The following is a 12640-nucleotide window of genomic DNA, read 5'->3' as shown; positions in this document are numbered from 1 at the left end:
GCAATGACAGCGTTAGCTGGGGATGAGCACCCCTGAAAATGGCCAATATTTTTGTAGAGCTTACTGCGTGCTGGACACTGCTCTAAGCCTTTTATGTCTATTAACTTATTTAATCCTCACAGCAGCCGCATGACCAGGTGCTAAGTTGATGTCCTGATTACAGGTAAGAGGACTGAGGCGGAGTTCAGGTAACATCAAGCCAGATTGTGCTGGGTGGAGCACGGCGCATGCATAATGTTTTGTTTTGTTTTCCTTGTCCTGAGCTCTCTTGTATTGTTAAAAATTTTTACTGAATTTATTTGGTGACATTGGTTAAGTATGTGCAATATTTTATTCATTTATTTTTTTAAAAAAACTTTTTTTTATTGATTTCAGAGAGGGAGAGGAAGAGAGAGAAATATCAATTGAGAAAATCATTGATGGGCTGCCTCCTGCATGTGCCCTACTGGGGATTGAGTCTGCAACCCAGACATGTGCCCTGACTGGAATAGAACCCTGACCTCCTGGTTCATAGGTCAATGCTCAACCACTGAGCCCTGCCGGCCAGCACCTTTCTTGAAAATAAAACCGAAGCTCATCTGAAGTCTGACGTTTGAGGAAGACCTGTTCTTACAAAGTCGGCGCTGTGAGTGCTCCGCAGGCACCCACGCGACACGCACACAGGAGCTCAAAGGCTCTTCCTAACACAAATGTCCAAACCTCCGTGTGAGGCTTTTAAGAGGTGCCCAGATAGGATACCGGAACCCCATAACACGAGTAACGTACTTTAAGATTCTGAAATTCCAAAGGTTAACTTCTATTTGAAGGGAGTGCTGGCTTCCTCTTGCCGTGTTTAATTCCCGTTTCTAACAGTACCTATTTCCGGCTTGTCCAGCAGGCTGGTGAGGATGCGGAAGGGCCTCAGGTACGCGGCGTGGCGTTCCTCTGCGTCGGCGTCTGAGAACTCCTGGTGCAGCAGCTCAGCTAGACCCTGTGTTTTTAAAGCCACATGTGAGGACACTGTATACCGTGGCGCATGACATGACTGGCATTCTGGGACAGAAAGGAAACCGGGGGTGCAGCGCTGAGGACACAAGTGCTCCTGACCGGGCGCCAGCAACGTGCCCGGCGCCTACTCTGAGGTCCCGCAGAGAGACATTCTGAAGCGCATGGTCAGGAATGGGGGTTGACTTCCCAGAAATGCTCCTTTACCTCAACTAGAAGGTCCTTGGAATATTTTTCAAAAAAATACGAGGACTGATCTTGGTAAGAACTTGAGGTTTCGGATTCTGGCATGACGGTATTTCCTTTGATGTCTGAACCTGTGAAGAAACAAGCGCCATGAGCTTGAAGAGATCTGCACACAGAAAGAGCATCAGCCTGTGCAAAGGTCTCATGCTACGATATTTCTAAAGATAAAATTCCTCTGAGAGAACACAAACCAGATCCCCAAGACAAGACACACGACCGCCCTCCCGACGGTGGAGAGCTAAGGGTCGGACAGACAGAATTACATCTCAATGGGCATCAATTCAGTTTGTCCCACGAATTCAGCCCGATTGTGTTTGACAGGAGTGATTACCAGGGTCTAATGGAGTATCATTTTTTAAAACCAGTGTTTATTTGGACACCATCACGTGACATCAAGGCATTCTCATCGGTGCGTCCTTCTGAACCCTGGGCAGGTCTGAGAGGTCCGCAGAGCGAGGAGCAGTGTCCTCGTGGGACAATCAAAGAACCTGAAGCTCCTGGGGCTGCAGCAGGACACAGCGGGACCAGCCCCACTAGAGGGAGGGATGCACTGAGCAAAACCATCCTTATGATAAAAATGCTTAAAGATTCACAGTGAGCCCTAACCGGTTTGGCTCAGTGGATAGAGTGTCGGCCTGTGGACTGAAGGGTCCCAGGTTTGATTCCGGTCAAGGGCATGTACTTTGGTTGCGGGCACATCTCCAGTAGGGGGTGTGCAGGAGGCAGCTGATCGATGTTTCTCTCTCATCGATGTTTCTGGCTCTCTATCCCTCTCCCTTCCTCTCTGTAAAAAATCAATAAAATAGATTAAAAAAAAAAAAAGACTCACAGTGAAATCCTTCACAAGCTTCCACGCAATGACTTCTGAGACTTTCATAACCAGGGGAGAGGGAAGAAAAGGTCAGGGGGCTTTCTGACTGTGGTGTGGTAAAGTCTATGTGTTGGGGGTTAATAACTACTCTGTATGATACCATGTTGGTGGATACATGTCATCAGATATTTGTCCAAACCCACCGTATGTTACTACACCAAAAGCGAGCCCTAATGGGTGCTATGGACTCTGGGAGATGACACATGCCACCATAGGCTCATCAGCGGTGACAGATGTACCTCCCAGGGGGGCATGCTGACGATGGGAAGGTGGTGCCTGGGTGGGAACAGGGGGTGTATGGGAAGCCTCTGTCCCTTCCTCCTAATTTTGCTGGGAGCCTAAAACTGCTCAAGAAAATGAAGTCTTTAAAATCATGAGTCTCGGCCTGTGACTTCCTGGACCCCGTCCCTGTGAGCTGCCGGCAACAGTCAAGGGCTCCTTTCCTACAGTTCACAGGCTGCGAGGCACAGCAGCACCGCCCTGGGTGCAGATGCGCGCTGTTAAACAGGCGTCTCCCGAACATCTCAGGCCACGCGCACTCCCATCTGCGCAGAACCGCCTTCCACACGCAGTCCACGTCTGCGGGTTTCTCACAGCCTCGCCCTATGGAACTTCTCCATAGCAATGGCCTCTACTTGGATAAGGTTTAGCGGCAGTTTTTGCGGTATTCCAAGCTTTTTAAAGTGGAATTCGGTTGGAATTTTTTAAATCTCATGTGTTACCTCCCTGTTTTTAAAGTAACAGCTGCCAACCAGGCAGAGTGCGGTGGGGATGGCAGGACCCAGGCGCCCAGGGCCACAGGCACCGGGTTATGTCTCCGCACGGGAGGCCTCAGACATGTGCCAGCAGATGGAAGTCTCCGCCACCAGTCCGCCCGGGAGGTTTCCCTGTACTTCGGTCGCTGTGCGTCGCAGTACCTAGCAGCCACGCGTACAGCCGTCTGTTGAGAGACATGTCTCTCCGCAGCAGGGTCTGGGCGGCGGCGGCCAGGATGCGCACGACGTCGGGTCTGAGCAGGGGGATGGCTCTCTCCTCGGAATCCTAGCGGGACAGGAAGACGGTCAGGTCAGTGACTGACCTCCTGGCACGCGGCCCTTCCTCACTGGTCTCCAGAGCTTCCTCCTAAAGGGCAGTTCTCCAGGAGCCCGGGGACAGCAGCTGCTACGTGATCAGCATCCTCACAAATGTGAACAAGGACCTTGCAGAGGCTGAGAGCCAACGGCGATCACGGAGCAGCTGCTCACCGCCCGAGACCAACCCTGAGGTCGACCCTGCCCACCGCCTCCTCGGAAATACCAGGGACCCCTCCCTCATAACACCGACTCACCAGACAGGTGTACAGCGGGAAGAAGAAGAGAACTATTTCCAGAGTATTTCTCTGCACCAGAACATTGGCGTCCAACAGTGACGCGCACAAGGCCTTCACCTATAAACGACACACAACGCAGATGTTTCATTCCCAAGACGTTTCATGTCATTTGCAAGCGACTCTTTGGTCACAGAAAGGAAAGTAACTTTCCCGGGAACTCGAAGCTGCCCTGTGAAAGCATGCGGGGCAGAACAACAGGTGTAGACATGGGAAGCCTGGGTTCGAGCTCTAGACGCTGGGGGCTGTGAGGTCGGGAGGCCGGTCAACCGCAGCCCTCGCCTGTTCGTCTCAGAGCCAGAGGGCTTGGACCACATGATCAGGTTCTGAGACCTCGAATTCTATGACTCCAGAAAGGAATGTCTTTAGGTTCCAATAAACACTTTTGGCTAAACTCAAACTCCAAAGACATTGTGTCCAATGGACTCCACACCCATTCAGTACCTGTTTTGAGCATCTTTTCTGAGCACAGAAGGTATAGCATAGTTGCAGAGTGGATGATCAGAGTATAAGACAAATGTCAATAAAAAGCTAGGAGAATTCAGCAGAAGAGAGGGAGAGACCTTTATTTTGGAAAAACCAGGAAGCTTTGTGGGAAAGCTCACAGGCAGGAAGCATCTCCATGGAGACCTCTGGAGAAGAGGGGTGGGCAGCGAGTGCAGGAGGGAACCCCGGGAGCAAACACAGCATCCCACCAGTTTCCAGGCTGGGCTGGGCGGTGGCTCTGGGAGTGGGGGGCCGGAAGGGGAGAGTGAGGTATTTGGTGGGTTGGGAGCAGACTGTTAAGAACACTCTAGAGTTTAGACTTTGGGCAACAGAAGCCAGATATTTTTCACACAGTGTAGACATGAGCAAAATTATGCAAACCTCTTAGTAATGGGAAGGGAGGGGAAGGGTAGGGAATGGGAAGGAGAAACACCAGTTAGAAGTTATGCTGTGGTCCGGAAGCAAGACTGCGGAAGTTGGAGCAGGACCGTGAGCACGGAGACAGACAGACAGATGCGGTACCAATGGGCAGGAGACAGGACGCATTTATGAGGCTCTCCGGGTGCTAAGCACAGCGCAGGGCGTGTCATCAGTCTCTTCACTGAACCCTCGAGGGCCCGTGAGGAAGACCTATTATACCCTCGCTGCAAAGAGGAAGGGACTCAGGGTAATTCACACCAAGCTGCTGCCTTTCTCACAGCTGAATTCCATTGCCAACGTTTTCCGTTCCAAGTGTGGGTGCACCACTAGGTGGCGCTAGACAGCAGGCCATTAAACACGAAGGTGCGTTTGGGAAAAGAGGCCAAACCCTGGGAAGTTCCTGTGTTTTAAGGTCACGAGAAGGCGTGTCCCAGCCAGGGAAGAGAGCTGTCCTCGAAGGGGAGGGGATGGGCACCAGAGGAACCCCGACAGTCTAGGTTAGAGAGCAGCCAGAGATGTGGCTGGGGTGGGACCCAGGCGGTGGCCAGAGGAGGAGCCTCCCGGGCGGGCAGTGGACAGCGGGACGCAGGCAGAGGGGCGAGCAGGGTTTTATAAAGCGGCAGAGTCTGTGCAAGGCTCTCGGGAACGTCACCGCTAATAGTCTGCTGAGGAGCAGGGCCTCCTGCAGGGCCCCTCGCCTGTGAACAACACGCGTCCGAATATACACACCGCAATGCGTGTGTTAAAAACAAGCACCGCCATCCTGGGGTTCCTTGCACCTGAGGACACCCCCACCTCGTCCGGCTCAGCTGCTCATCCTCACACACACTCGGACTCCACTGACGTCCCTCTGTGGCCCCAGTGACAGCCCGGGACTGCGTGCCCAGCGGCCGCCACCCCCAGCGAGAAGCCAGCACCCACCGTGAGCTGGTGGTCCGTCCCCAGCATGTGCTTCTGCTCCTTGCCGGGCGAGTCCCTGCTGATGTGGCCGACCACAAAGAGCGAGGCGGGCAGGCGGACGGCCGGGCTGGCCAGCACACTCCCCCAGAGGGCAGCGTAGAACACCTCTTTGCCGACCACCAGGGACAGTCGCAGGAGCAGGGCGTCTGTCCTGTGGACAAGAGATCACAGAGTTTCAGGGCTCCTCCCCCACGTGCCCACGCCTCGCGGTGCTGCTCCAGGAAGAGCCCGGCTCGCTCTCCGGGCCGTGGAAAGCACTCTCTGAGCTGCTGCTCTCTGTCTTTCTGTTTGCTCACCTGCCACTGTCACTGAATCTGCTAAAACACACACTTCCTGGGAGCTACAGCTTCCTGGCCCACAGGCAGCAGGTGACAGGCCACATAGCCACAGCACCCAGGTCACCGCAGCACCAGGGTCACCGCAGCACCCGGGTCACCGCAGCACCCAGGTCACCACAGCACCAGGGTCAAGGTCCCCGCAGCACCCGGGTCACCACAGCACCAGGGTCAAGGTCCCCGCAGCACCCGGGTCACCGCAGCACCCAGGTCACCACAGCACCAGGGTCAAGGTCCCCGCAGCACCCGGGTCACCGCAGCACCCAGGTCACCACAGCACCAGGGTCAAGGTCCCCGCAGCTGTGCAGCTGCTCACAGGCTCTTCACGAAGGAGCGTGGTCGGGTCGGCGCGCGGCATCGGGGGCTGGAAAGCCAGCGTGAACACTAGGGCCTGACCCCGGCCCATCCCGCCCTCCGCTCTCTAAGCAGCACCAACCAGCACCACGACCCTGGGCCCCCCGCCCGCCTGAGCCCCGCCTGCCTCACCCCCTGCGTCTCCGCCGGCATGACACCGTGACCCCACCCCGCTCCTGTCCTTGCACAGTGCTTGCTGGCGCTGCCGGCTCAGCTCCGGAGAACTCTCTCAGACAGACAGGGATACAGTGACAAAAACATCTGTGCGTCGCCTCAATGACTGTACCCCGACGTGCGGTCAGGGACCCTAGAGCCCGCGCCCAGCATCTCCCTCGGAGAGCTGGCACTGAACGACTTCCGGGGCTGCAGACCCTGGGCTTGGCTTCCTGTCCCAGCCCATCTTCTCAGCGGCCCATGCAGCTCTACTCGCTCCGGGTTCCATGGCAAGAAACCACAGTGTAAGGAAAAAATAGCGAACCCCCGTTTCTCAACGAAGAGAACACACAGAAGCACCCCAACTACTGACGCCCTTCTGTCATCCACTCTGACAGACTTTTTAAATGCAGGCCATTTTGGGAACTGGTGTTCATGTCAGACAATGGAAAAAGCACTTCACACCCAGACATACATGCACCTGGCTGGTCAACATGAATGAGCCAGAACCTCTAGGAAGAGCCTGGTCTAGGAGTCAAGAGACAGAGTCTGGTAAAGGTCCTCTCCCTGACCCCTCTGTGACCTTGACCTTTCACCTCACCATGGGCAGCCACCGGGCATGGTGGTCAGGCTTTGAAATGGCAGGGAGCCAGACTGCCTCCTAAGGCAGCGGATCCAAGTGACCCCACCCACAGTACACGTGATTCTCCACCAGAACGGAGAGCTGCACCTGCCCACTCCATGTGACAGCTGGAAACGGCCAGGCTTACATTCCTGATGGGCTGTCAAATCCCACACAGATCCTGGTGACTCAAACCACCCTTGGTCACTAGACCTGCCCTCACGTCATTGACTGCTTGGTTCCCTTGGCTAGCAGACCCTGGATCAATTCCTTGATTCCACCCCTGCACGCCCCCTCCCCACCCCAGGGCAGCCCCCACACCAAGGCAAAGGGGGGGTGACTAGGGACTGGCGTGGAACGAGTGGTGGGTGTGTAATCACATGAAAACTGCTGCCAGCCAGAGGTTTCTAAGCCTCCCGGTCGGGCTGCACGTGGGCCCTGAAAGCGATCACATGAGCAGAGGCTGCCTGCTCTATTCATGTGGGAAAGCCTCCCATCAGCTCTCCAGAGAAGCGGGACACGGTGTACACTCCGCAGTCTGAATGGGTGTCTGCCCTCTCCCGCCGAAGCAGGGACGGAAACGCCTGCCGTGTCCGCTTCACAAATTTCTCCCAGTGCTGCTGAAAGCGTCCAGCCAGCCTGCTAAGCATCACCTTTTCACGCCCTGCCCAGCACGGAGACCTGGCCTGGCTTTCTTATTGGCAAGCAGCCTAGTGCGGCAGGAAGGGCTCGGATCTGCCATTCGTGGGTCAGAACCCCGTCACTGTCACTCGGACTGAGAGACCCGGAAACCTTTCCGTCCTCCCCACCCGTAAAAGGAGGTGTTCTCAGGAGAACACGGTACTCGGTCAAGCAGAGACCAGACCAGACATGTACACGGTTGGCCCCACTTCCACACCTGGCCCTGCTCCGTGCATCTCTGCACTTTCCCCCAGATTCTCCCACAAGACGCCAACGGCTTGGCCCACGACAGCCTGGACGGGCGGAGCCGCGGTGCGCTGAGACCCACCTGTCGTAGATCTCCGAGCCCTCCTCCAGGCCGGGCAGCAGGCCGATGACGAAGGCCTGGAGACTGGGCAGGAGCAGCCTCTGCAGTGGCAGGAAGTACTTCTCATACAGGCCCAGCAGCACGGGCCGCACCGACATGGCCGCGTGTGCCAGGAGCGGGAACAGCCCACAGCTTGGGGGAGAAGAGGCGAGAGGGTGAGTGAGACCCACTCAGGAGTTCCAGATGGGCAGCCACCGGCGTCCCAGCTGGAGATGCAGACCCCTGCCTGTCCTGAGATGGTCAGGACGCACTGCCAGCACCGAGGGGGCCACGGGCCAGCACGCACCCACACCCTTAGAGAGGCGTCTGGAGGACGGGCTCCGGGAGGTGAGCCCTCGTCTCCTGGTGACCGCTGCACACCCCTGAGCTCTGCAGTTTGTCACTCACTGATCTTGTGAAGGAAACACGGGTTACCTGGATAATAAGGGGGCCCTGGGGAAGCTGGCGTACCTGTACAGGAACAAATCCTTGGCCAGCCATTTGGTGCCCACAATTTTAAAGATGATCTCATAGGTTTCCAGGGCCTTCAGGTGCACCCCACTGGGCAGGGCAGGGTGCAGGCACTGAGCCAGTCTCTTGCTGATGAGGAGCCGTCGTGGCAACAGGGAATACTTCAGGTTGCTCTGAAGAGCCTGGAAACGAGAGAAACGCACGAGGAAGAAGATGATGACCATAGCAGACACCAGCAGGCCCAGGTGGCTGTGAGAGACGAGACAGAACAGGAGAACAGAGCGACTGGATGAGGGCCTGGGGCACCAGCCAGGCTCCAGCACACAAGGCCGGGGACGCCCCCAATGCTGGGGAGGAGGCAGGCTCCGGGCTCGAGAGCCAGGGAAAGCTGGCTCCCTCCAAGTGACTCACTGTCAGGCCACACGTGAGCACCTGTGCACGGTGAGGCGTGTGCTCCCCTGGGAAGGCCCCGTCTACACAGAGCAGGCACACGCATTCCACGTGGGACGAGGTCACCTCCGTCCCTGGGAAGACTGTGCTCCCTGGATGCCCCTGGCCCTTTGTCCAGGGAGAGGCGGAGTCTGAATTGCCCCTCACAGCCAGGTGGTGCCCAGAAGAGATGGGTGGGGACCCTCTCGGCTGTGACTCCTGGCACCTTCCCCAGTCAGTCCTCAGCTGGGACACAGAGCCCTGCTGGCTCCAGGGCTGCGTGTCCCCAAGCAGGACCCGGGCCCTGTCTGTGCTAACGTATCCCTGGTGTGTGCTTACGGGGTGTGAGCAGTCAACGCCGACCATCCAGGCGCCAAGCACCATGGCCGGGTGAGTCCTCGTGATTCAGGCTTAAAATACTGCGTGTCTGTCACTATGGCGGACGTACTCATACAAATATTTACTGAAGGCCGACAGGGTGAAGTCCACACTCCTTAAACCAGCCACTCGAAGGCCTCCACAGCACGCCTCCTGCCGCTTCAGCTTCACACCCTAACAACACAGCCCCTGGCGGCCTCAGCTGACCCTCGCTGGCCCTCTGCCCGAAAGGCCTTCCTTCCCACCCCCTGCTGATTCCTCACACGAAACCAGCTCGGTGCCCCTCGTGGAGGCAGAATGGTCCCCTCCCACATTCAGTTTCTCCTCCACTGGGTTCCACGTGCACACCTACCACCGACTTACAATGCTGTTCCAGCAATTGCCTGCCTAATGGTCTGACTTAGGCAGCCGGCCACTCAGAGGGAGCAGGTCTGTCTCCCTCTCTGCTGTCTTCAGTCCTCTGTGCCTAAGCACAGTAGGCTGCCTGGAGGAAGTGGCACACTCGGCAATGCCAACTGCACTCTGCCGGTGAGTCAGAGCCGCTGGCCCCCGGACCATCTTAGGATTATAAACAAACAAAAAGATCCCACCTCTAAAATAAATACTGAGGCTTCACAGGAGGTAAAGGGATGGGAAGGAAAAGGGTATTTTTCATCAGAAGCCTATAGTCTAACTAAACTCCCAAGTTCAATAAAACTACATTTTTTTAAAAACTAGTGACCTGGTGCACAGATTCGTGCACACTGAAAGGAAATTAGAAGGTGGCCGGTGGGGCAAGACTGGGCCACATGGGCTGGACACGCCCTGGAGCCAACCTCCCACAGTCTCTCCCCAGCCGGCTGCACCCGGGGTGATGCCATGGCTCAAAGGGCGTCTGCAGAGTGAGCTGCAAGGGGGGGGGGGGGGGTCCTCTGGCAGGTGGGGTCCCTTGGCCTGGCCTGCGGGTATCAGGCTGAAACCAGCTCTCAGACATCCCCCAAGGGGTCCCAGAGTGCGAGAGGGCACTCTGCAGCAAAGTTACTGTCGTACAGGGTGTAGAACGCAAATGCAAGTGTGCAGTAAACTAGATTCGGGGCCGACAGTGCCCCAGCAGCATCATAACCCACGGCTAAAGGTAGAATTGCAGGGCCCCGCAAGGAATCGAGCTCCCTTCTCTCTAGTTTTGGGGTGCGTCACCCGAGAACAACCGCTGCCAAGTCACTGCAGCTTGGCAGCTCCTGCGTTGAGTGTCTGCCCCCTGGTGGTCAGTGTGCATCATACCTACCGGCTGGACAAACACTTAGCATGTTAGCCTTTTATATACATAGATAGATAAGCTATTGTGGCTGAGTTGGTTGATCATCATCCTGTGCAATGAAAGGTTGCCAGTTCAATTCCTGGTTAGAGAATATGCCAGTGTCAGGCTCAATCCCAGATAGAGGGCTTGCAGGATCTATGTTCCATTCTCACATCGATGCTTCTCTCTCTCTCTCTCTCTCTCCCTTCTTTCCTCTCTCTCTAAAAATCAATAACAAATCCTTAAAAAATAGATAAACTAGAGATTTACCTTGAAACATTATTTTTCAGAGTCTAATATCTTAAAACAAAGGTAAAGCCAACAGAATATTTACATGTGCTTTTATCCAAAGAATCCCAAAAAACAAACAATGGAGGGAGGAGGTGATGGAAACGCATGCTGTTGGCTTTGCCTCCCATATGCTCCCCTTCCGGGGCCGGGGATAGAGTCTGCAAACTGGGCACGTGCCCTGATGGTGAATCGAACCCCTAACCTCTCGGTTCATGGGATGACTCCCAACCAACTGAGCCACACCGGCTGGGGTCCAAATCTGACCTTTGCTCTGTGAGTTCTAAGGTCACCTGAGGTGCAAAGGAGACACCCAAGTGTCTGTTTGCCTTGGGCTGTGCCCACCATTAGGTCTCATTTCTCTGCCCTCCTGAGCCTAGACAAGGCAGCTAGACTCACGCTGGCCAGTGAGGTGAGTGGGGTCACTCGTGGCACTTGTGGCACAGGCTTTAGAAGTCATATTGAATGAAAATTTTTCGCATCGTAGGGCCAGAGTCGGAATCTCTCTGTGCAGGAGACTCGGAATGCTCCCGGCCCTGGACTCCCCAGGCTGTGCTCCTGCTCCCAGTGACAGCACACGGAGAAAACAGGGCTGTGGCCCCCCTAAAAACACATTCTGTGTGAGCAGCACAAAGCAGCATCCCCAAAACATGCTTGATGCAGAATACACCCAACTCTGGGTGTCATTAAGGAAAGGTGCTTTCTCCTCATAACCCTGTGCAGCTTGGGGCAGGGCCAGTGAGGGAGAACCAGCTGCTATGACTGAATTTTTCTTCTCTCCACCCTGCCAGCTGTTGCAGAGGTTCCCTCTCCCCCTGCCAGCTGTTGCAGAGGTTCCCTCTCCCCCCGCCAGCTGTTGCAGAGGTTCCCTCTCCCCCCTCCAGCTGTTGTAGAGGTTCCCTCTCCCCCTCCAGCTGTTGTAGAGGTTCCCTCTCCCCCTACAGCTGTTGTAGAGGTTCCCTCTCCCCCTCCAGCTGTTGTAGAGGTTCCCTCTCCCCCCTACAGCTGTTGTAGAGGTTCCCTCTCCCCCCTCCAGCTGTTGTAGAGGTTCCCTCTCCCCCTCCAGCTGTTGTAGAGGTTCCCTCTCCCCCCTACAGCTGTTGTAGAGGTTCCCTCTCCCCCCTACAGCTGTTGTAGAGGTTCCCTCTCCCCCCTACAGCTGTTGTAGAGGTTCCCTCTCCTGCCAGTATTGCAGAGGTTCCCTCTCCCCCTGCCAGCTGTTGCAGCCCTGACCCTGCCTTTCTCCTTCCAGGCTCTGTCCCCTCACTTTGCTGGGAGGACCCTCTCCAGGGAGAAAGGTGTAGAGCATGGTTCCATTGTTGGGGGAAGTTCCATTGTTTGGGTTGTGTTTTTCAGGAAACCAAAAATCCAAAGTGACTGGTCACTGAAAAATGATGCATATTAAAAACATTTTTTGAGACATGTTCTTCTACAACTATAGAATAAATATCTCAGGAAAACAAATTAATTGGGAAGGAAAAAAGGGTCATGTTTCCAAAATCACTTTTTAAACATCTAAACAGAAAGGAGAAACTATAATTAAACAGGAAATTAAACTTCCTTGTTTCTTTCGCTCATGGACTATACTAGTTTAAAAGTATTACTCGAGCTATCGTTAAGGCGTAATTGCAATAATTTTTAACCTCACCGGATTCATGGGCTCAGCAAAACAAAATAATAAAACACAAAATAAAAGTTTGAAAAAATAGGCTGGACCCACACCCGAGCTTCACTAACAGAGACCAGGAAGTGTCTTACTGGCTCCACCCAGATGGCGTCTGTCATGTTGATTTACTGTGACACAGTCTGACCCTCTCTGGGACTTGTAGCCGGTCCAGAATGGTCGTGGGAGAAACACCATAAAAACCCCAAAGGGTAGACCATGGGCTCAAAAAGTAATTCAATTCACTTAAAGTGATTCAAAACCTGATTCAGTAAGTTTTATGTTGTGCATACTTTACCTAAAATGGTTAA

General features: G+C 54.9%; 1 protein-coding gene across 1 annotated transcript in view; it reads right to left on the bottom strand.

Moving 5' to 3' along the window:
- The window catches only part of DOP1B (DOP1 leucine zipper like protein B), a 61302-nt gene that overhangs the window by 37003 nt on the left and 11659 nt on the right, over window positions 1–12640 (bottom strand). The window contains exons 3-9 of the mRNA XM_081086425.1: window positions 8296–8477; window positions 7807–7977; window positions 5295–5484; window positions 3429–3527; window positions 3019–3142; window positions 1192–1301; window positions 856–970 (exon numbers count right to left, since the gene is read on the bottom strand). Of these exons, the coding sequence (XP_080942551.1) occupies window positions 856–970; window positions 1192–1301; window positions 3019–3142; window positions 3429–3527; window positions 5295–5484; window positions 7807–7977; window positions 8296–8477 (991 nt within the window). The remainder of the gene's footprint in view (window positions 1–855; window positions 971–1191; window positions 1302–3018; window positions 3143–3428; window positions 3528–5294; window positions 5485–7806; window positions 7978–8295; window positions 8478–12640) is intronic.

The sequence above is a fragment of the Myotis nattereri genome, assembly GCF_964212035.1.
Source record: "Myotis nattereri genome assembly, chromosome: 3".
Lineage (NCBI taxonomy): Eukaryota > Metazoa > Chordata > Mammalia > Chiroptera > Vespertilionidae > Myotis > Myotis nattereri.
This window is presented reverse-complemented; position numbering and strand designations above follow the sequence as displayed.